The 25,081-nt window shown below is 43.0% G+C and overlaps 1 protein-coding gene across 1 annotated transcript in view; it reads right to left on the bottom strand.

Annotated features, from left to right (window-relative positions):
* Window positions 1-25,081, bottom strand: part of ASAP2 (ArfGAP with SH3 domain, ankyrin repeat and PH domain 2) — a 193,414-nt gene that overhangs the window by 822 nt on the left and 167,511 nt on the right. The window contains exons 15-27 of the mRNA XM_018559990.1: window positions 23,947-24,080; window positions 22,182-22,276; window positions 20,447-20,636; window positions 19,278-19,363; window positions 17,246-17,361; window positions 15,237-15,304; window positions 13,950-14,063; window positions 11,639-11,885; window positions 10,413-10,586; window positions 7,014-7,167; window positions 5,565-5,629; window positions 4,004-4,116; window positions 1,100-1,222 (exon numbers count right to left, since the gene is read on the bottom strand). Of these exons, the coding sequence (XP_018415492.1) occupies window positions 1,100-1,222; window positions 4,004-4,116; window positions 5,565-5,629; window positions 7,014-7,167; window positions 10,413-10,586; window positions 11,639-11,885; window positions 13,950-14,063; window positions 15,237-15,304; window positions 17,246-17,361; window positions 19,278-19,363; window positions 20,447-20,636; window positions 22,182-22,276; window positions 23,947-24,080 (1,679 nt within the window). The remainder of the gene's footprint in view (window positions 1-1,099; window positions 1,223-4,003; window positions 4,117-5,564; window positions 5,630-7,013; window positions 7,168-10,412; window positions 10,587-11,638; window positions 11,886-13,949; window positions 14,064-15,236; window positions 15,305-17,245; window positions 17,362-19,277; window positions 19,364-20,446; window positions 20,637-22,181; window positions 22,277-23,946; window positions 24,081-25,081) is intronic.

Here is a 25,081-nt window from a genome sequence, read left to right on the forward strand (position 1 = left end):
TATACATACCTTTTTTTTTTAGGTGTCTGTGGTCAATCAAGTGATGTCATCAGTCCTCTTCCTCCTCCGATAGTTGTCATGTCCTGAATGTTGCAGAAAGTGCATTCTCTGCAGCATTCTTCTGTGCATTCAGGGTGGTCTGGTGACGTGCCCCTAATGCTCTGACATCAATCACACTTGTAGGCCATTCATTCTTACTTCTGCCCCTTAGTTGAAAGTCTGTACCTCAGTACAGACAGGGGCTAGGAAGGAAGAGCCTGCAGGAGCCAGAGCATTGCACCTGCCATCTACTGTTACCTGTCAGGAGCTCCCTCTAGCTGCCAGCAACTGAACTAAACACTGCAGTGGGTCACATGCTCTCAAAGTGTGATGTTCAGGCACAACCAACCAATCAGCAGCCTAAATCCAGCTCTCACACTTTGACGGGTGGGGGTTGGGGAGTAAAGTAGGTTAGCTATAGATTAGGTGTTAGGAAAGTTGACCATTTCAAACTGAGCATGTGGTGATGAATGCAGGAGTCAAAACTGAGTTGTCACCCTTCCACCTCCCAAGTATCTCTATTGATCAATCAGCCTGTCTATCACATCACAGTACCATTGATGATGGTGGAGCCAAGCGCTACAGCAGGAATAGCCGAGATTTGCATATAATTTTAGCTGCCTGCATCTCTGAAACAAATAATCATTTTGACATGTGACATCTAAGCCATGCTGACCATTCCTAACCATGCTTGATCATGGACGCAGCCAATGCTGACCATTCCTAACCATGCTGACCATGGACACAGCCATGCTGACCATTCCTAACCATGCTTCACCATGGACACAGTCAATGCTGACCAAACTGCCTGGTTGTCATGCCAATACATTGGTTTCAGTGCAGAATAACTGACATAGAAAAAAATGTAGTGATGAATAATTAAATCATTTAAAGCAAGCATGTTCTGTGTCTGTGTTTTGTGTCTTCAAAAAGAATTGATGCACGGCACCGCCAGGCAACAAGCTTTTCTGGAAGGAGGCTAGCAATGGCAGCCTCCATGCTTCTGTCATGACAAAGTCACTTTAACTTGTCAACTCTGAGCCCAGAGGAGTCTACTCACCCACCACTCCTGGTCCTCCTCTCCGTCTATTACAATGATCTCCCCTTCTACGAAGGTCAGCTCATCTGGATTGTCTGCCATGCAATTATATACCGCTTTCCCTTTTTTGATCTTTGGTTTTACCTGAAAGTCAACATAATACATTTTACAATTACCAAAGCATTTGGATCTGCTAGTTATGGTAAGAAAAAAAAAAGTGATGGACCATTCATGACACCTTTTTAATTATAAGCTCCAGGACCTTTATTTATTATACTATGAAGCACAATTGTCGCAAACCATAGGAAAACCCATATTCCACCTTGAAGCCGGTCCTTGAAAAGCATTAACTGTGAAGCAAATTAGCATTAAAGGGAGAGTGTACTGTAATTTCTGTGAGTACAAAGTCCAAGTAATCATTCCAGTGTTTCAAGTGTAACTGAACCTCAGGGCCATGAGCTGGCAGCCAGGAACTGCACAGGAATAATTTACAAGCTGCAGAACACAGGTATAGAATAAGGAGTTATGATGTCCCAGCATATCCTCTCCTGTTATAATATCAGCATTGTAATTGGAATACATACTAGTGATGTTTTTGATAATACAATCAAAGCTTGCTTGAAAAAATCCCTTTGATGTAGTGAGTGCTCCCTACTGTCTGCCATCACTTACATCAACGTCCTGGATTCCGAGTGTGCTTTGCATCTCTTTCCCTGCTGCTCGATGTATGCAGTCTCCATTTCTCAAGACTGCATATCCCATCATGCATTGCTTCCAACAAGCAATGATAATGTTACATTGTTCAGAGGTTGAGTTGTAGGTCAGACAGCATGCTTTTTGAGAGTTGTGACACCAGGAAGTGCATAGTCACAGGGCTGAGTGAAATGGTGTCATTGCATTGATAAAGCTCATCTTATGGGCATTTTCAATAAGTTTACAAACTTCTAGCTGGATATGGTTATAAGGAGTGGGATAGCACTTATGGAAATTCAATATAGAAATACAGAATTATTTTTAGTTTTTGATCCAGACACCCTTTAACATGCACTATATTGCCAAAAGTATTGGGACGCCGGCCTTTACAAGCACATGAACCTTAATGGCATCCCAGTCTTAGTCCGTGGGGTTCAATATTGAGTTGGCTCCGCCCTTTGCCGCTATAACCGATTCAACTCTTCTGGGAAGGCGTCCACAAGGTTTAGGAGTGTGTCTATTGGAATGTTTGACCATTTGTGAGGCCAGGTACTGATGTTGGATGAGAAGGCGGGGCTCGCAGTCTCCACTCTAATTCATCCCAAAGGTGTTCTATCGGGCTGAGGTCAGGACTCTGTGCAGGCCAGTCATGTTCCTCCACCCCAAACTTGCTCATCCATGTCTTTATGGACCTTGCTTTGTGCAATGGTGTGCAGTCATGTTGGAACAGGAAGGTGCCATCCCCAAACTGTTCCCACAAAGTTGGGAGCATGAAATTGTCCAAAATGTCTTGGTATGCTGATGCCTTAAAGAATTCCCTTCACTGGAACTAAGGGGCCAAACCGAACCCCTGAAAAACAACCCCACACCATAATCCACCAAACTTTACACTTGGCACAATGCAGTCAGGAAAGTACCGTTCTCCTGGCAACCGCCAAACCCAGACACGTCCATCGGATTGCCAGACAGAGAAGCGTGATTCGTCACTCCCGAGAACACGTCTCCACTTCTCTAGAGTCCAGTGGCGGCGTGCTTAACACCACTGCATCCGATGCTTTGCATTGCACTTGGTGATGTAAGGCTTGGCTGCAGTTGCTCGGCCATGGAAACCCATTCCATGAAGCTCTCTACGCACTGTTGTTGTGCCAATCTTAAGGCCACACGAAGTTTGGAGGTCTGTAGCTATCGCTTCTGCAGACAGTTGGCGACTTCTGCGCACTTCAGCATGCGCTGAGCCCGCTCTGGTCATTTTACATGGCCTACCCCCTTCGTGGCTGAGTTGCTGTTGTTCCCACTTGCTTCCACTTTGTTATAAACCACTAACAGGTGACCGTGGAATATTTAGTAGCAAGGAAATTTCACGGAACACCTGAATCCAATGATTTGAAGGGGTGTCCCAATACTTTTGGCAATATAGTGTATATCTGACTGGTGAAGGACAGGTGCATAAATATGCACGCTTGTATCAGCTGATCATGCATGCTTACCTAAGCCCGGGAAACTAACGATTGGCAAGAAAACCCAACTGGGTGGGTGGGTGATTCTCCTGAGATGGGTGAACCCAGGTGTGTTTGCACAGGTCACATAGTGCTTATTACTTTACAAACTTCTCCCAAGCCAAGCGATGGTGAATTCACATATAGCTGTTAGTTCTTGGTGTGTGGGCACCTTCACACAGACATTAACAATGGATTAGAACTAGCTTTGTCATAAAGGGACAGGGAGGTGATGAATACAGTCATTTGTTTAACAGTGCAAACCATCCCGGGAAAGGGAACCCGTTTAGAGTAATACCGCATACAACACAGCTTTGCTCTCCATGATTTCCAGTTATTCTTGAATTCCTTTTCCTTTACTTGGTCTGACATGCACAATGTTATACAATGCTGTTAAAGTCACCAGGTTGCAATGATGGAATTGTTAAAAAAAACAATAAAAAAAAAAACACAACAAAGCAACGACTTTCATTACAGAGGGCACTGCGACACCATAATGTATAGCTTCCCAACAGACTACATTCATGTCAGTGGCTCTGCATGCTCCTATGGCAGATGGCTGTCCTGGACTGTAGAGGAACTAGCACACGGTCTCTACATCAGCCACATTGCTGCTGTGGGTGCAGAAAACTGCTACAACATGCATATGAGAAGTAACAGCCATTACTCTTAACAGAAAATATGATCACTCACTTGTGTTTTATAGGACGCATATTGGGACAGAATAAACACTCACCAGCTGAGATTTCCGGGGCATTGGAGCAGGAGGATGTACGGGTAATGTAGCACCTGGTTTAGGTCCGGGGGGCGGAGAAGGAGCGTCATCTCCAGCTGATGAGGAGACGGATATCACAGCATCACATTAATACATCTTCATAGTAAATCTGTACCGTACTTAAAATACACACTCCACCGAAATTAACATTTTAAAACGAAAATGAAAACAAATGTTGGTCCGAAACCGAAAATGTTTTTTTTTCTTCTAACTTTGTAAAAAAAAAAAAAAATTAAATTAAATATTTTTATTTTATAAACTTACATTTTATTTTCATTTATTATTTTTTACTTTACTTTTTAGGGTCTTCTGGGAAATATTAGGGGACTAAACAGACCCCTGATATTTCCCTTTTAAAATAAAAAGGAGATTGAGAACACAATCTCTATTTCTGCAGCCCCTGTTATGAATGAACAGGAATCCTCTATACTGAGTGTTCCTGTTCATTCATAACATAAGGACTAGAGTATGTTTACTATAACCACAACTATGAATGAACAGGATGATGTAGATCACTTCCCATTCATTCAGAATTGAGGCTATAGTAACCCTACTCTGTCCTCAATTATTTACAAACACTCCTCCCCCGTACCGCTGGCCTCCTGCCACACCACTGGTGGTCTCCGCCCACACAGCCTCTCTACTCTGATCTGTGACAGGAGGCTGAGCAGTGCGGGGAGGAGAGATGCCAGCCGCTCGCAGCGCTCAGCCATCTGTGACAGTTTCTCTCCTCCCTGCTGGGACACAGAGCAGCGCCCAGCGAGGAGGAGAGAAAGAATGTATACACTGCTATATCGGTAAAAAATGGCACTTTCTGCATTTTGCCATATGCCGAAAGGCATATGCTTCAGCTTGACTGAGCCGAAGTGACAGCCGAAGCGGGGAGAACAGCATCTCACGGCTGGATCCGCCCAGTTGTGATGACAGATCAGTGTCCCCAGGTCATGTGGGGACACTGATCTGTCATTAAACAACTGGGCGGAGCCGGCTGTGATGTCACAGCCAGCTCTGTCTAGTTGTTCTTCATTGGCCAAGACCTGCTAGAAGACTCTGGCAGATGCCAGCCAATAGGAAACAGATAGGTGAAGCTAGCTGTCACCGGTAGCTCCGCCCAATTGTTTTTTATTATCTTTTTTAATTCTATTTTTCAGCATTTTTAAAATAAGTTTTCAACCTTTTTTTTTTATTCTTTTCAATTCTGCTCGGTACCTCGGAGGTCGAAGTCCCTCTGCACTACGGCTGAGCCGAACATGCAGAGCATGTTCAGCAGACTGAAGGCAGCCGATGTACAGCTGATTTCAGCCGATGTATGGCTGAAATGAGCCCTAGTGAATAGCTGAACGTTGTTCGGCTCACTTCACTTCGGCTGGGTTATTCACTCGGCTGTCTTCAGCAGCTTTGTGAAAAACCCCCCCACTAAAACGAAAAAAAAAAAAGGCTATAGCTGTGTCGATCAGCAGGTGGCGCTGTCCTCTCAGTGTCAGCCATGGGGAGATAATGGGATAGATATGTGGAAACTTACCAGGAGGTGGTAAGGCTGGGGATGCCACAGACTGGGTCTTTCTTAGTGGAGCAGGCTTCTCTACCCTGAAGGAAAAAAGAAAAAATATAAAACAGTCAAACATTTAAACATATTTACATTTTAAAGCCACATAGCTATAAATAACTAAAAAGGCAGGGATGATTAGGCATCAACTCTCCTTAAAATTGTATCAAACCCAAATGATAAATGTATAAAATATAGAATTCCTACATGCACACTAATGTCCCATCAATAGACAAAGGGGGAAAAAAAACCAAATCGGAATCAAAGAAGTACATGGACGGAGGGCCTGGGTTTGGCGGCTGCCTTGAGGGTTTAAAAGGCAATGGCATTTTTTTGGTGCCTGCTCCTTATCAGAATAGCTATGGTTATTGCCATCAGTGCATAGGTATCTCTCATCGCAAAATTTAATAAACTTCACATACTACAAAAGAGGCCATTGTCAACCTGGGCCTATCATAGACGAGTGTTGGCAGAAAAGGGCCAAGTGATCCATCAAGTCATTTTGCAAATTTGGGGTTTTTACATTCTTTAAAATCTTTTTTTTTGTCTGAACATAGACCTACGTTTATCCCAAGCACGTTTACATTTACTTACTGTTGATTGACTCATCACAGGCCTGCGTCAGCTGGCTTTGGGCTTGTTTCAACGGCATCACGTTGAGATGCTATTGAGATCATTCAGAATTCATTGGCAGTGCTTTCGACCGGCAACTGACCTCCTGACCTGCGTTTGATTTGTTTCAAGAGGGTTTTGCATTCCAATATCTTTGTATGAAAATGCAAAACGAAGAAAAGCCCATCAACCCAGGCCCTACCTCTGCTGCAAGTCATTTGCGAGACTTAAGACTCTCGTATATAATAGCAGCAGTTGGATAATGAAGGCGATTGAAACGCGTGCACGTATTATAACCACATCTATTAGTGTATGTTATTGATATGCTACAGTTTAAAAAAAAGCTGACCTGAAAGTTCGGATGGCATGTCAAACTGATGAATCTTTTAGATGTGGCAATGAGTGCACAGTCAAATTTGATAAACATCCAGACGCCTGATTCTTTGGATAGGTGCCCATGTATTTTGGTATGCAGCCAGCTTTACTGGGGGTTACAGGCAGGACAGGCTCTATGAAATCATTTATGCATTGTAAACTAATCTCCAGAGGCAATGCTGTGCTCAAGATAGTCCGACACCACTTCTGATAGCACATATACGTGATAGGCATACACCTTGGAATTGTAATTGAAGAACCGATATAAAAGCTTTAAAATTCTCCCTCAGAGTCTTTCACAGCAATACAGAAAGAAAAATGGAGTTGCATTACTAGTTGCTATGGATAATAAGAATGGTTCTTTCTTCAGGAACACAGTATCCCCAGTGTGCACATCTACTGTGATCAATGGCACACACTCACTCTCCCTAGACTTACCCTGGGACCAGTCTTTTCTGTGTCAGTCTATTGGGAGGCTGTGGTGGTGCTGCTGGTTTGTTCTGTGGAACTGGAGGGGGCTGGTTCTGTTTGGAGTGCTGGTTCAGTGCTTCCATAACGCTGGCTGTTTTCGCTACAGGAGGTGGAGGGGGATCTGAAATGAAAGCAGAGCAATCAATAAAACCCCAATATAGACAGCACCGGTGCTATATATACACACATAGGCGCGCGCACACACACACAGTGGACGATAAATAACCAACACATATTTATGTGTGCACAATACACAAAACAGGAGGAAGGCATCACGTCACAGGTTAATAGGGCAAATGTGTTTTGTGAGTGTTCAGGGAATGACTGATAATACACAACATTACACCAAGTTCTACACATTCAACTCATTTATGGAACTGCTAAACCCAAGAATGGGGAAGGGGTGTTTGGCTTTAAGCTGGAAGTATAAATTGCAGAAGATGTTCAGATGGGTACAGAGCAGCCAGCTGGAAAACTGCAGAGAACATCCAAGTGAGGTCCTGATCACTGGAAGGATAATCATTGATGTACTGATGGTAAACCAGTACAGCTTGAACTATTGTTGAACTAAACCTTCCACCATACTATACTGTGTCCTTGAATAGCCTTCTATACATTGACTGGCAGAACATTATGGGACATGTAGCTGGAGATTTTGATGTTTGGTATTTGTCTAAAGTCTTGTGAGGCCCTTTCACATGGATTACACGATTTGTCTACTGGATGCATCTTTCCGTCAGGCCTTCCATACCATAGAGGAAAATGTAGGCTGTATAATAGCACAGAATTTTTAAGAAGCATTGACTGAGGAAAGTTCATATGTCTGTAGGCCTTCCTTGTCCCTCTTCACAGGAACAAACAAGAATGTGACCCAAGCATGCATGTTTCTACAGCGCTTCTTGCAGGCTTTTAGAGCTAACGACTTGATTGGCTACAATCTGGCACTTATTTCATGAATGTCTAAAAGCACCTTTAATTGCTTCCTGTTCCCGATAGCCCAGGTTATTCCTGGGTTCCCCATAGTAGCTAGATCCACTAGCAGCCAGGTTAGTTAGATATATATACACAAAGTGAGGCACTCATGGGTCTTTTGATGAGACAACATGGATACATTTGGTCTTCAGAAAGACATGCAGTGCCTTGTCGAAATGTCTACCAGCCCAATAAATATAGCAATGTTGCATTATCACAAGACCCGTGGGTGCCTCTTCTCTTTGCCAATTGCCTTGAGTGCACCTGGGCAGTTTTTTACTCTTAACTAAGTGCTGTGCCCACCACGCAGTTAACTGCTCATATTAGTCTAGGGGCTCAAATAAAGAAGAAATACTCAATTGGTCCTTGATCCCACCTGGCTGTTAGACCGGTTCTCACAGCCTCCTTTTCTCTGGGCTCTGGTGGTCTAAGCCCAGCTGACGTCATCCCGTCTATGCAAGGTCTATTCACTTGTGTTAGACGTGAGGACACAGAGGTACATACCACAGCCGGAGTGGAGGGCTAGAAAGCTAAGCGGTAACCGCTGCAGGGTTGAGGATGGGTCAGAAAACCTTCTTTATTTCATTCCCTAGACCAAACTGAGCAAATAACCCTTGCAGTGCAGGTGTAGCCCCACTGTAAGGGTTACATTTTGAAAATCCTGGAGAACTGCTTTAACAATAGGTTTAGAAGGCTTTCAAAGGACTTCAAACCACTGCAGGTGCGACCGGGCCCTGGAGTTCTCCCACTTGGTGGAGGGGTAAGGGGAGTGGGGCCAGAAACAAAGAAGAGGGCCCAACCCTGGGGTAATCACCGAGGTGCAGACATTGCCTCTCTGGACTAAAGCTCCCAGCATGCAGCAGGCCAGTGCTCTGCAGCTCCCTCAAGCGGTGGTGGCGGGGGGCCTTTCATGGTTTCCTGCACTGGGGGTCTGAGGTTTCTAGTTACGTCTCTCTTCCAACGTAGGATGACTTCATATGGAGCACTCAAAGGACTTCCCATGGATGATGATGAAGAAAAAATGTTTGCTTTATTACACGGAACAAGCAGGGAATCACCAGCACTCAGTAATGAAAGCAAATTTGTCCTTTTATTGGACAGAGGCGTCATAGAAATCAAAAGAACCGACGTTTCGGGGCCGCGCAGGGACATGTTTTCTACCTTGAGGAAGGGACCCTGCGCGGCCCCGAAACGTCGGTTCTTTTGATTTCTATGACGCCTCTGTCCAATAAAAGGACAAATTTGCTTTCATTACTGAGTGCTGGTGATTCCCTGCTTGTTCTGTGTCTGCACGGCGCCATCCGTGAACCAATATCACTGCGAGCACCATCTTTTCTTGCTTGGCCGGGACTGCTGTGAGGTGTGCGGAGGGCTCCCCCTACGACTTATTACTGCTTTATTACACGGACATTTTGGGAAGTCACTGCCCAACCTTTTTAATGGTGGCCAGCTTCCTGCCAAAATGTCTGTGTAATCAAGCAACTGATTTTTCTTCATGAGATGTCCTCCATATGAAGTCATCCTGCGTTGGAAGTCCTTTGAGTGCCTACCATAGCTATTGATACATAACTCCCGCTGTGTGGAGCACTAATACACACTTATCTGCGTCTATAATATAGACTCAGAGTGAAAAGAGTGTATCCACTCCCTCCGCACCACTGCAGTAGCCAAGGAATCTGTAGTGAAATGACTGTTAGTTTCATAGCACACAGAGGTCCTATCTCTTCCCTGCACCCCCTTTCAATTGAGGTGCTGCTCAGAGGGCAAAAAGCTGTACAGTGGCTTCAGAAATTAGGGGAAACATGGAACTGACATTTCGGAATAACCGTTTGTATATGTTTTAACTCTTTCATTATCTGTGTGCCTGGAGGTCCACCTAAAAAAACAACTAACAAAGAAAAGAAAGTGTGGTGGTGTTAATCATAGCCACCACAAAATGGCTGCTGGGAACTTTTTGCTCTAGACTTCCAATCTCCTAGCTCCCTCTTCTTGTTGACTTCTTCCAGATTGCCCCATAATGATTGAGCACAATACAATGGACCTGATCAGAGTGTCTGAAATAAGGAATGTCTGTGCAGCTTCATGACAAATAAACAGAATATGATTAGCTGCAATAAGGTAAAAACAATCCATATTTCAGACTCCATCAATGACGCCCACTGTCTGACGGCACAACCTGGGCCATGGTTAACCCTATAATCTGACATCAACAAATCATAACTGTCCTGCCTCTGCGATATCTAGTTTCTAGCATACAACCAGAGACAATATGGTAGTTGGCAGCACAGAGACGCAATAGAGTTAGACACAACAAAACACGACAGAAGGATGCAGTGAAGGGTCATCTAGCAGGAGTGCACTGGAATGGTGCTAATGGGTGGATGACAGGAGGACACGTACTTGTGGCAGTAGATGTTACACGCATTGGTGGCACAGGAGGGTGGATAGCTGGAGGGTCAGACGAGGACCTCTGTCTGCTGCCACTCTCATGTCCTATCGCGTGGGATTTCCAGGCCGGGGAATTGGAAAGGGCGTTGTGTATACTACTGCCAAAAATGGTCGACTGAACTGGAGGGGACAAAAATCGAGAGGATGGGAGGAAAGATTTCCATTGATCACAGAGAACACATGCGGTCATTCGATATCTAAAAGTAGCTTACTTTATATATAGTTCTATCAGAACACCATAGTCCATAAACAAGCTTTGTACAAGAAGAAAACACTGCAGAACTACTTTGTAAATGGCTTGTAGCCATCAAGTCCAAAAACCTTATTAAACACCAATTACATGAGCAGTTATTGGGACATGAATACAGCGCCAAAAATGTCTTTCTGTGTGTTATCCTGACCATGGGAAAAACTCAGCCTCCCAAGAGGACTGGCTAAATGGATACACCTCTTTGGAAAGAGTTTTCCCTTTATTTGGAATTACACAGGGTAAAGCTTTTTTTTCTGTAGAGACTTCTGCGCTCGATTACTGGGCGTTCCTCCTTACAGCTGCGTGAGCCTGCATTAATATCATTCAAATATGTGAAGCGGCGCTATCACCCAACGCAGTAAAAATTTTATGTGTGCAAAAGTTTAAAAAAACTGCGTCGTGTGATAGTGCGGCTTCACATATTTGAATGATACAGTAAAGCTTAGAACAGTACTAAAGCAATCATCTGAAATTATACAATCTGCCTATTTCTGCTCCTTGACGGGCAGAAGGATTTTTATGACAGGAAAGGGTTTATGCAGCACCACTTTGTTAAGTGATCACTGTCAAATGACAGTGATCACCAAGCAGCAATTGATGCATTGGGCCTGGCCCCCTTCCTAGCAACCTGGCTGCAGTAAGTGTTTAGTGCACATGAATGTCTTCAGTTCCACTGGCGCACATGAACCTTTTTAATCTGCAGCTTATCCACATTGAGGATGATTAACTGCAATTACAAAGAGTTGTTATTGCGAGAGAGGAGCCAGAACTTTCACATAAAGATATAGAATTTTTGTTTTAGCTGTGTGGAAGTTCCTAAGATTACAATAAAGAATCATCTGGATTTAAACAGAACAGGTGCAGCATAAACTGCAATAAGATACAAAGCTGAAGCTGCCACCATGTTTCCCAGTTTTCCTACCTTTGCCAATGTTTCTTGGTGGCAGAGGAGGAGCTGGTGCCGGCCCGGCAGAGCTCGGCGGTGTGATGTTATTATTGAGCACTGCTCCGTACGTTTCATTCTGAACGATATTGGGAAGAAAGTTTCTTTGCTTGTCTTTGGCGATGTTCGCGGCATCCCGAGCTAAAGCGGCAACGCTAGGCTGCCCAGCATTTGGTCCCATCTGGTAAAAGCTGATTGGTCTGTCCTCCCTCCGGTTAGGACTTGGCTGCTGCACAATAGCAGATAAGGGCACAGCATTAAGCTGAGAGCACAGAACAGAAGACATACATTTCACACATTTGTATTACTTTCGCTTTCTTTTGTTACACAAATGGGCAGCAAAAAGTATTGAAAATTAAAAAAATTAGACACTTCGATAATGTTGGTCAACGTGAACCTTAATTAATAAAAAGTTCTTATTCCTAAAGCAGAACTCTGGGGAAATTACATAAGTACCCTTGCACTGCCCCCCCCCCGCTTCAAGGGTTAAATGCTTGTTTTTGTCAAGGGTACCTGAAAGAAGCCATTACTTACCTTATATCCCTTGCTCCCACAGGCTTCTCCTCTCCATGCCACTGGTCCCCCTCTCTTCAGCACTCTATACATCTGAGACACTCTGACATCATCACATACAATGCAGGACCAGCAGTTTTGCATTGTAAGTGCACAGTGGGTTAGTGGTTAGCACTTCTGCCTTGAAGCACTGGGGGTCCCCGGGTCTGCTCGTATCCTGGTCAGGACACGATCTGCAAAGAGTTGGCATGTTCTCCCTGTGCTTGTGTGGCTTTCCCCAGGATTCTGCCCACATTCCTAAGACACGCTGCAAGATTGATTGGCTCCTGTCTACATTGGTCCCGTATGTGTATGCAATAGGGACCTTAGATTGTAAGCTACTTAAGGGCATGTAAATTTGCAGTATGTAAAGGGCCGCATAAATTGTCAGCTCTATATCAATACTTGTAACGAGTGAGGATGCCAAAAACCCGTCTACAACCCGGAGCATCAGAGAGAAGATATGAGCGCTATCCCTCCGGGGGAGCAAAGTAAGTAAAAACACATTTTGAAGGCGCACTAGACAAAAATGAGCATTCAAGCCTTGCAGTGTGTGTCGGTGGGGGTATGCCCGATTGCAAGCATAGTTTTGTCATTTCCACAGAGTTCAGCTTTGATTGCCAAGTCCAAAGAACAGTTAAAAGGTGCCCATACACTGCACGATTCTCGTACGAAATCCCGCGATATTTACAACCCTGGCAAGACAAAAGTCTTGCCAGGGTTGTAAAGTGTATGGGCACCTTAATACATAGCGACCAGTCTTTCCTGTACTTTCCTGCCAGCAAAGGGGGCGGCAGGCACACCTATCCTTCCCCCCATGTGACCCAATGAGATGCCGCCTGGCTGCCACAGTATAGGGTCGGCCCTGGATCCATGGTGTGCTGGCGACATAGGTCTTTAACCTTTTGGCAGTTGCTACAGTACATTTTTACTCCTGTGCCAGGAATGTGTGCAATGGGAATATATTGGATGACCTTCTATGACTAAGGTTGGGCATGTGGCGATGATCTAAGCATTGAATGAATGGTGTAGAACCAGAACTTTCATATATCCTAGTGTCTCTCTTATGCAGAGACTGCACTGGTTTTCGCAAAGATCAGTTAAGTCTCTGGTAAGTAATGGCAGCAGGCTGGAAAAATTCAACATGGATGGCAAACTGGATTTCCCCACGAAAAAAAAAAAACCTCAGCTGTGTAGGAGGCACCCTGAGTCTAGAGCCATTACACTTCTTTCCCACTCCTTTCCATTGCCTTAATCCAAATACTGGTGCTTCTCGGTATGCACACGCATGCTCCTTCTACCCTCCCCACAATGCTTGATGTCTGATCATCCAATAGCTTTATGCAGTGGTCGAACTCATCATCATCACTACAAGATCTTGGTGAAAAATTAATGCAACTCTGGATGGAAATAACTGTTGTGACATTGCATAAGCTTATCCAAAGGATGCCATGGCGAATGCGTTCTGTAATTAAAGCTAAAGACGGTCCAATTAAATATTAGTGTGTGTGGCTTTTCTTTTGGCCAGGCAGTGTACTGCAGTTATTCAGATTCCATGGTTCATATAATTCAGTCAGTACCTTTTTGGCATGTAAACAGCCACAAAACCTCTGAAATCCATATGTATCAACAATGAAAGGCATGATGCTGGTGCTGGAGGAGCCAAACACCACACTTTGGAAGAGCCCAGTTAGCATAGCTAAAGGATGAAATGTATTTATTCCAAAATAACACCAACCTGAGTTTTATCATCCACGTCATCATCACTCTCATCCATGTCCACATGATGCAGCCTCCATTCATATTCTACATGGACATGAGCATTGAATCTCCCAGTCAAAGCTTGCATCAGCTGGTAGAAAGGGGAACAATATAAAAATTGGCATTGAGTGCATCACGTTATGCTGCTCGTAAGTCAAGACGTATTTGATTCACTATTTGGAGTGCCGGTGTCTCTATATATTCTACTAGCTCAATATAAAAATTAGGCAACGTACAGGGAATGTGTGAAATGGGAAAATACTGAGATATATAAAAAAAATTAGGGTTCAAGAAAAAAATAAATAAGATGCGCCAACTATACAACAATGCAATTCTGATCATCAGTTCTCATAAACTAAAATCAAATACTTGCGTGCGTGGCCGTAACTTTACTTAAAGTGACACTAAACTCAGGAGTTAAATCCTAAAAATGCATTCAAGTATCTTAACCATTAACAAAAACTGTCCTTACTTGTGTATAACTCAGCTGTAGATCCTCAAATCATCTCTGAATTGGTGCTGACACTGTCCTTCCTTCTGGAGGGGGGCTACTTTTGTTCCCCATGGTACCTCTGTGTGTTGTAAAGTAGTCAACACTCCAAGCTCACTCCTGTGATGGACTACAAGCTCACGTTTAGTTTACTCATTTGTATTGAGATTGTAGTCCATCGCAGGAGTGAACTTGGAGCGGTGACTGCTTTACAACACACACAGGGACCATGGGGAACAAAAGTCGCCCCCCTCCAGAAGGAAGGACAATGTCAGCGCCAAATCAGAGATGATTTGAGGATCTACAGCCGAGTGATACACAAGTAAGGACAGTTTTGTTAATAGTTGGGGTACTTGGATGCATTTTTAGGATTTAACTCTAGAGTTTAGTATATTTTTAGCTATAATTGAGAGGTCAGTGTACCCAAAGTGGATATTTCAGTTTTGAGAAGGTGACGCAGAGCTGATTTAACTACAGAGGACTCTGCCAGAGAAATATCTATACAACCAAACAGGGGAAGGAAAGCCGAGATACCTCTTAGAGTCAGTAGTTGATTCAACTAATGAGATGGGTAGTTTAGATACACAAAGACACTGCTCCATCCCAGAGTACAGTTCCCAAGCAACAAGAAATGCCAGGTGCCCGTCAAAGAAGCGTGTCATCGGTTCATGGCTGTATGGGCGTTTTTGGATGGTAATGTTTTTACATTCTTGATACAAGGAGATCTCGATCAATAGACTATGCATAATGACAATACAACAGATCAAGACTTACCAAGTCCTCACACTGTGTGTGCTTTAACCTCTTAGCAATATCTAGGCATGTTTCACCTGCTTCATTGGCTGCAACACAGAAAAAAAAACCCAAAAAAACTCATGACGTTTATGTTGCAAAAGCTAATAAACTGGTAGCAACCAATAAAATATAAACAGGTACAAATAACACTAATACTAGTTTCATAAGTTAGTTAATAATAATAATAGTTGAAGAAAACATTTCTAAAAGACAATACAGACGGTTCCTTTCACTGTGATGCTCTAAAGCTGGCCGCACACTGATAGAATTTGGTACTAATGTTCATACGAAAAATCAGAACATTCGATAATGCCATCAGATTAGATTTTAACATTCGATTTCAGAAACGAATTGAGTTTCTTGAACGATAGAATTTTGTTTGTTCCAGAAACAAAATTCCATTCTGTTCCTTTGATATTTTTTTGTCACCGCGGCCGAAAACGATAGTTAACTTGACCCAAGCAACTATTAGAAAATCAAACAAACCTTCCGAAAGCAGATTTTTAAAAACTAAATTCTCTGGGTCTATGGCTGGCTTAACTTGGCTCTCTTGGGCTGCCTTACATGCTTTTTGTTATCCTGAAACTAAGCTTATTTTTACTGTCCAATCGAAATCAATGTTGATGCAGATATTTGGAAGAGGAAAGAAAGTGCTGGACCTGTGTTGTTATTCTGTTGGTGTTCCTCATCCAATAGTGGTAAAAAGTGATGGCAATATGGATGATCTAACTAACAGGTAGGCAGCTTATGCAATCCAAAGGATCTTCAAACAACTCTTGACTTGACAGTGAACATGCAAGATGTAGGAACTGAAGCATCACACCATATAAAATAGCCCAGATACAACTTTATTCCATTAGGGTCAGGGGGCATTCACGTAGAGTGGACGACACGTTTCTGGGGTCCAAGGCACACACCCTTCATCAGGGCTTAAAGTGACATTAAACCCTCAGATTTTTTTACATAAAACAATACTGTAATGTGTGCCTTACTGTAATCCATGGTAGTTTCCCTTCTCTTTGCTGCTCTTCCTTTTAAATCTGTATCTGTTCTCATGCTCTGCAGAACTTCTGTTTTGCAGCAGATTGCCTTGTCTCTGAAATGGATACATGGTGTCTGTGTGTAGGTTCACAACCTGAGCCAGCACTACAGGAAGAGGCACTGAGCTGCAAAGGGAAGTTCTCCCCAAGCATGAGAAGACATGAGGATTTAAAAGGAAGAGCAGCAAAGAGAAGGGAAACAACCATGGATTACAGTAAGGCACACATTACAGTATTGGTTTATGTTAAAAAATCTGAGGGTTTAATGTCACTTTAATGAGAGAAATTATGTATGTGGACTAAAATCCCTGCAGCTTGAAAGTTGTATTGAGTTGTGATGGGAGTACTTCAGGCAGCTGGTGTGGCAGCCAAGCCTGACATACTGACAAGCCTAAAGCACTCCCATCACAACTCAATGCAATTTTAAAGCTGCAGGGAATGTAGTCCACATACATGATTTCTCTCATTAAGCCCTGATGAAGGGGGTCGCTCTACTTGAACACCCCCTGACCTTAATGGAATAAAGTTATATCTGGGCTATTTTAATTGGTGCAATGCTTCAATTCCTGCATCTACAGTGATCAACATCAATAACCTTTGCTAGTGAAAAATACTGCATTGAACCATAATGAGGATTTGGATAAATGGGTATGCTATGAGTAGCTCTGTGTCATATTCCAAAGCAGTAAAACTGACAATTTTGGCTGATGATTTAAAAAGGTATCTGGAAAACACACAAGAAGCAGCCAAAGGAATTCCTTGCTAGATATGTATAAGTGAGTAGGTCTCATTTACTAGCAATGGAGAAGAGAAAACAGTTGACCACAGTAATCAAACAGACATCCTCTTCCGGATTAAGTTAAGCATGATTAAGTTGCTGAAAGTAACTCGTCTGAGTTCTCTTCCACAGTGTTTATAAATCAGCTCCAGTAAATGGATGGGACTTACCAATCTCTATGGAAGCCTTGCCTCTCAGTAGTAGTTTAAGGCACTCGGCGTTGTCTGTTAAACAGCAATAATGGAGGGCAGTGCTGCCTTTCACAGTCTGTTTGTCCAAATTACCACTTTGAGGAGAGAACAGTCATGTTCAGAAGCAGCCACAATGTTAAGATACAAGAAACCATCAATTATTATAAAGAATAATCTGTGCATGGCTTCCAGACATCTGAAGGACCCCGAAACACAGTAAGTCCCCTACATACAAACATTCAAGTTGCGAACTTTCGAAGATGTGAACATGCGCATGTGTAATCACGCAAGTTAGTTCACGTGTCTGGCATACATTGTCACGTGCGTGTGCTTTTGTGCACTTTACTGTACAGTACTGTATAGAGCACACTTTTTTTCATGAAAAAAATCAGGAGGCACACCACCATTAGAAAATGTTTAAAAAATTTACCTCTACAGAAAATATCTCACGGCACACTAGTGTGCCGCGGCACAGTGGTTGAAAAACGCTGGTATAGAGTACAGTATAACAGTATCTTTATTTCAAGCCCAGGATGTCCGAAGCAAGCGTAAAAGCAGCAGTGATGGAGCTAGGTACCCAAGCTTACTTTGTTGGACTTATGAACAAATTGGATTTACGAATGCGCTCTCGGAATGGAACCTGTTCGTATGTAGGGGACTTACTGTATAAAAAAAGGAAGATAATCCCATTTACAACCTTTTTTATCACAAGGATAATTATTTTTTCTGTTAAACATATAAAGCAAGTATGCTACAATAGAATGAGGAACAATACACTTTTAGAATACATCTAACATCATCATATACCACTTGGGGCCAGCAGTTTTGCATTCTAAGTGCACAGTGGCTTAGTAGCACTTCTGCCTTGCAGCACTGGGAGTCCCCAGATCAAAACCTGGCCAGGTCACTATCTACAAAGAGTTTGCATGCTCTCCTTGTGCTTGTGTGCGTTTCCTCCGGGTACACCTACACTCCAAAGACATGCTGGAAGGTTAACTGGTTCTTGTCTAAATTGGCCCTGTATGTATGCATGTGTAATAGGGAGCTTAGATTGTAAGCTCCTTGAGGGCAGGGACTGATGTGAATGTGCAGTACGTAAAGCACTGCGTAAATTGTCGGCGCTTTATAAATGCATGTGATAAATAATAGTTTATGCCTGCAACATACATACATGTGTGTTTAGAGGGGTATTCTTCATTTCTGTGGAGGGATACCTCTCTTCTGAAAGCCAAACTGAAAAAACAAGGTAGTAGAACACCTCACCCACATCCTTTAGCTCGTTCTCAGCAGGCACATGGCCATGCATTTTGCAAACAATATACATGGACATAAAAAAAAGTCCGTCTTCTACAGATCAGAGCATCAGGCTGCCTTGAGCAGTCCTACTGAAGTTTATTGAATAGGATCCATAGTGCAATGGATCTCAAACTGCATCGCAACACATGTTACAGCATGCATTTCGGCATGAATGGGTCCTCCTTGTGCCTGTTACTCCCCAACTGTCTCACCCTGCCAGCACAGCAATTGTAATTAGTTTTTTTATTCATTTTTTTTCAACAGAACACATACAAAAAGGCAACGTCTGAGAAGATTGTAGCAGTATATGTCAAAATGTAATATACAGAATAAACCAGATGAAGAACTTTTTAGTAGTTACATTAACCTATGACATTTAAAAAAAAAAAATCACAATAAATGTAATCCTAGTAGAAAGGATATATAAAGAAAAAAAAGGGGAAAAAATGAAAGAAGTTACGTGAACAGCAGATAGGTTGTGAAAAGAGGACAATGATCTACATGGACACAGGTCCAAAAACAAACTAATAATAGAGAGAAAGCAGCAATATCCAACACATGATACTTGATTGTGCTTCCTTTGTATACTTTTCATCCAGATCTAGTCTGCTTATAATTTACTTTAATATAGTATTATCCTTGTAGTTATCCTTTAATTGTTGTGTTACAGTGATGCTGTAATTATAATGTAATACTACAAATGGATTATACTGACCTATTTTGCATTAAGAAATCAACTATGTGCAGGGATGTCCGGTCTACAGATCTGACAGCTAGATGTAGTGCCGTCTCGCCTTGTTCCTGGAATAATAAAACCACAATCAACCATATAAATCCAGACAGGTTGTACTAGACCAGGGGTAGGCAACTCTGGCCCTTGAGCTGCTGTGGACCTACAAGTCCCATAAGGCACTCAAACAGCCACAGACATGAAGGGATTTGGAGTTTCACCACAGCTGGAGTGCCGAGGTTGCCTCACCTGCACTAGACGGTCCATACAAAGACCTCCATGCAATAACTATTAGAGAGTGATTGTGCCCAGTCTGTTCAGCTTTGTGACATATAACAACGCACACGGTAGGCCTTTTATAGCAAAACCTCTGCAATGACAACCAAAGATGTCACCTGACATTGATCAACCAATACTCGAACCCTTAGATGCAACCTATAACACAGGTTTTCTGCTCATTTTCCCATATACTGTATATATGTGGCAGCACGGTGGCTGACACTCAGAGCTCTGATCAAGGGTGAGAATGCAATAATGGACACAGTCTCACAATCCACAACCATTCTGGTAGCTTTACTGGCATCTGACCAGACTATTCCAGAGTGTTTATAATGTCACTATGAGACGACCATAGGAACATGATACTGTGAGCTGCAGCAAAGGACTGCTCAGTTCATTACACCTGCATTCTTTTGACTCCAGAATTGGTCTTTCTATATATCCAGAACACCCTTCCCCACTACAAGCCCAGATTGCAATAGATGACATGATCCAGCAAGGTGATCCTAGTCGCAGGATTGTGGATCTGGCACTACCCTTCCCTAAACAACATTTTTTAGGAAGAATCAACCACAATGCACCAATAGAACTCACCTTTATTAATACAATGAAGGTTTATAAAAGGTATATTTATTCATTTCATATCTAGTATAATGGGGCATGACCCTTCTGAGTATCTGTAGTTCAGATTTAAAATCTATATAGGCTTAAAGGGGGTACAACTCTATCTACCCGTAATGGATGTCTGCACTATAGAAGGCATGTTTGGATGTGTTAGGGACATTAGACTTGCAGGGACGATATAAACGGTATAAACTGATGCAGAATAGATCGGCGCTATACAGTTGCAGACTATGAAATGTCATTGTACTCACATGGCCATTAGCTAGTGGAATGGTTTCTGTAAGGTCCACGCCATCAGCGTGCAGCTGCACCAGTGCATATATGTCCCTGGTCTTGACGGCGTCACACAGATTGTGCAGTCTAGATGCATTGTCAACGTATTTCTTCCTCGCATATCGTTTCTCAATGTACTTGGCAGTGATGTAATCTTTCCTAGCATTCCTGGAAAAGGGGAAACACAAAGCTGATTAAGTAACAATTTTCTAAGACAGATACACCACATATACAGATATGTTATGGGCAGCCTGTAGATTTCCAACTTTTGTGGCATGATATAACCATATAACCCCAGTATGCTCTGACATGGGGTAAAGGCTATAGTTTAGGACTACCAAGACACGAAAAGAGGCCCTTTTTGAAAAAATGCTACTGGTTGAATGTGGATTTTTCATACAAGAGTGCTGCCTGCAATGTCTGGTGTACAGAAGGCCAGTGGCAGCAGAACCTATCATTTGAATTTGGTGTATGACCATGCAAATATGGTAATAGCCCTTAAAGTGTATTTCCACTTTTGCAGACAAATTGGGATAACATCCACTTTATATTTGTTACATGTTCCCATTAGCATAGCACAGCTTAAAAAAAATATTTAAAATTCACTTGCATTTTTTTAATGATGTTTCTGCAAACTCCAGGACTGAAAAATCCTGTTTAGTTCTCATTGTCTGGGGGGAGTTTGAGTTCATATAATTAACACTGTCTCTGCTGTGCTGGCAGATTTCATTATCACTTTAAACTAGATGAACAAGACTGTCTGTCCTAACAAAGGGTTAGAGGCATAAAGACCTTGTATGCTAAAAAAACCTGTCCCTCATCAGCTCACAGATATCTTTTCAAACCTCTAGAAGCTGCCTATGGATTCCTGGGTATAATCCTTTCTAAATAAACAACTAAAATGGTAAGAATTCTTAGAATATTTTAGATATGCTATGTGAATGGGAATACTTAACATACTGTAGCATTGTTACTGTGTAATTTGGCAGCATTGTCACCCAGGCTTTTCAAGTCTCTCTAGGTTTTCTGGAGTATAGCGGAGATCTGGGACCGTGGAGATTTCCAAGTGTCTTGGGAGCGATGAAGTCTCCAATCCTAGGTCCGGGTGTTGCCAATTACTGGCACAGGAGTCAGCCTTATTAAGGAGATTGGACCAGAGTTCTATGGATGGTGGTATGGGTGTGTGAGTGAGTGTGTGAGTGAGCGAGAATCGATCAGTTCTCCTTTTATTTAGAATATATCTGGGAGTCGGGTGCTTCAGCTTGGGGTTGTGTTTTCACAGATAACTGAACTTTTATTAAAGTGCAATATGCCCCCTCGTGGTCCTCAGCTCATCAGGCAAGCCTACGTCCCAGGTTGGTGCCTATACATGCACAATACTAACCGCCTGGGTGAACAATATACGCTGCCTAGCCCCGGGCAATGGAAGAGATCAGTCTATATCAGCGGTGGGCAACTCCAGCCCACCAGCTAGCGTGGAACTACAAGTCCCCTGAGGCACTGTAAGACCGACAGCCACAGACATGACTCCCAGAAGCATGTTGGGATTTGTAGTTAAATGACTGCTGGAGGGCCAGAGTTGCCCACCCCTGGTCTATATGGAACATTGCCCTAGGAAAGTATTGGTGAAGTAACTTTCCATTACAGTCCCCATGTTTGTCATAGAGATACGGAAACATTGGAATTCTGGGTATTTACGAAGAATGGTCTCACATGTCACTACTGGGCACAGGTTTCACAGTATCGTCAGCAGGCAGGCAGGGCTCCATGATCTCATTAAATGCTGTATTTCCAATGTTCTTGGCAAGCTGGAAAGAGAAAATCAACAAGGTTACAAAACAAGTTCAGCATCTGTGACACATTTTTGAGTAAATCTAAAGAACAGTTTTTAGAGGAGGAAAATGAATGAAATCACACCGGGGTTTCTCACAATGTGCATTAGAAGCTGCAAAAAGAGAAATCGAGTCCCTCTCATTTCCTGGCTGTTGGACGTCCAACATCATTAAGCCTGAGTGTCCCTGGCCCGCCCTTTTCATTCATTGGATTTCAGTTCTTGCAATTATGGAGGCTCAACATCACATGGAGGCATTACCTAGGTTGGTTTGCATGTATATGAATGACATCCCCCCATCAAGGCATTTTGATATTTGCATGACTCCTTCCAAGAGTCAGCTGCTTATATCAGGGCTGAGGGCTCTTGGGAGGAGAACTGAAGCAAGGAGCTGTGATGATTGTGGGAAGATCTGTACGGCACCCTGCTGGCCTCAACTACCAGACATGATCTGCCTGCATTGCTAGAGAAGAACAGAGACCCACTCACTGAGAATATCACTAGCTCTACAATAAAAGGTATGTAATGAAAAGAAAGGTTTTATTTAAAAATGTCATTAGTCTTGGATGATGGGGGAAAGAAGGAATGAGGGAAGGCAAAATATAAGCAGATTAAACTTCACCTTTTTTACCTGGGAAAACACACACACACACCTTTGCAATATGTGCACCTTTCCATTGCACAAGTAAACCTGTGTTTGCTTCAAACATCAAGCCATGCACAAGGGAGTTTATAGAGGAGCGGCCTCTGTTCACCTCATGCTTCAATCAGAATTCACTCCGCTGAAGTCATACATGGACAATATAAATTATGATTAAGTGCTATGGGATGTTGCATTAATGAATTAGAGCACCTTATTTGATAAGACTATATGTGTATAAGGAGGTTCTGTGCCACTGGTTAATACACTTTGTCTGCATCCTTATGTATTTACACTGCCTAGCCAAAAATAAAGACACACACTGTAATATTTCCTTGGACCTACTTTAGCACGGCACACATTCACCATGGCATTGTTTCGATAAGCTTATATAATATCACAACATTTATTTCCATCCAGAGTTGCATTCATTTTTCACCAATATGTTGTAGTGATGATAGGAATGTCGGACCACTGGGTAAAGTCTTCTCCAGCACATCCCAAAGACTTTCAATGGGGTTAAGGTCTGGACTCTGTGTTGGCCAATCCATGTATGACAATGATGTCTCATGCTCCCTGAACAACTCTTTTACAATCTGAGCCCGATGAATCCTGGCATTGTGATCTTGGAATATGCCCAATGTGCCATCAGGGAAGAAAAAATCCATTGATGGAAAAACCTGATCATTCAGTATATTCAGGGAGGCAGCTGACCTCATTTGTTGGGCACATAACATTGCTGAACCTAGACCTGACCAACTGAAGCAACCCCAGATCATAACACTGCCCGAAATGCAGGTGGTGACTTTTCTTTTGGCCAGGCAGTGTATATGGTCACTGATCTTCCCATTGAATCTACTGTCCTTATAATTTACAGAAGGGACCACATAATTCCATATGTAATTTATAGGCCATACCATAGGCCCCTCCAGAGGGGACATAATTACATTTTTAAGAGCGAAGAATCGAATGCATGTACTAATATTGGAAGTATCACCGCGTCATACCAGCAGCTCAGAAGTTCCCAGGACGTCCAGTGTAAGGGATTGTATTCTGGAGTAATGCACCCCGAGCTCTCTGTGAATTCCTGAGCATTCAATACACGTCAGTATACCCAGATTTGTAGAAAGCCAGGTAGGGTCTGGAGGAAAGGAGAAAAAAAATAAAAGGTTCAGTTTGCATTCTCAGAGTTAAAAGGACAACAGGAAGTTCTAAATGATTTTACAAAAGTCTACAAAGAACATTCACAGCTAGGTATTTACAAAGTATCCACACCGGTACTAATAACTGATTTCTACCAGAACCATCACCGATATGATTTTATACCTGCGATAGCTACCGTTTTTGATAAAGAAAAAACGAGGAAACTTTTTTCCCACATGGAACAACTTGTCAGAAAATCAGTTGTGTGTTTGGAATTATCAATCCCCACTATTCCACCTTATTTTAAAATCCATCCTCAAGTGATATTTAAATTGCAGTAGGTGGAGCAGAGTGGGCTGAGATACCCATGGTCTCATCTCTAGGGGACTCCAGTGGCAAGTCTCTGCACCATAGCTTCTAGCCTCATTCCCATCACCATAGGGTTTCTGAGTGTTCCCAACCACCTTAGGGTGGCCCTCCTATTGCAGTCCCCAAAGTATAATAATTTAGCAGAATCTCTTATACCGAGGCTGGACAAATCCCAGGAGTAGGCAATGCTCCATAAAAATTATGTCTAGTGCCCACCTTTCGAGGTTTCCTATAGTTGTTCAGTGTGTCTGCAGGGTAGCCGGTCCCCGTACCACCCACTGTGTAGTCTGATCGGTGATTTTGATGACTTCATCACGTCAGTGTGCAAGGAACAATGAGCTGTACTATTCTGAGCAGGAACATCTTGCTTGTCTGCAGGGCTGTCCCTAAAAATAAGGCAGCTGCCTCATGCGACATCTCATGGCACACCTACCACCCCCTTTCCAGCTACAGCGTCCCAGGTTGGTAAAAGCTCTTGGCAACCGTTGGCGCTCTGGCTGGCATCCCAAAGCTCACTGATGACACTGGGTGCCAGGAGCTGAGCAGGACTGTCTGGCTGGTGTCCCACCAAGCTCCTGGCAACCAGTGACGTCAGCGAGCTGGGCAGGATGCCAGACAGAGCCGGAGCCA

Source organism: Nanorana parkeri, unplaced genomic scaffold (assembly GCF_000935625.1).
Source record: "Nanorana parkeri isolate BGI_ZX_2015 unplaced genomic scaffold, ASM93562v1 scaffold425, whole genome shotgun sequence".
In the NCBI taxonomy this organism is placed as follows: Eukaryota; Metazoa; Chordata; class Amphibia; order Anura; family Dicroglossidae; genus Nanorana; species Nanorana parkeri.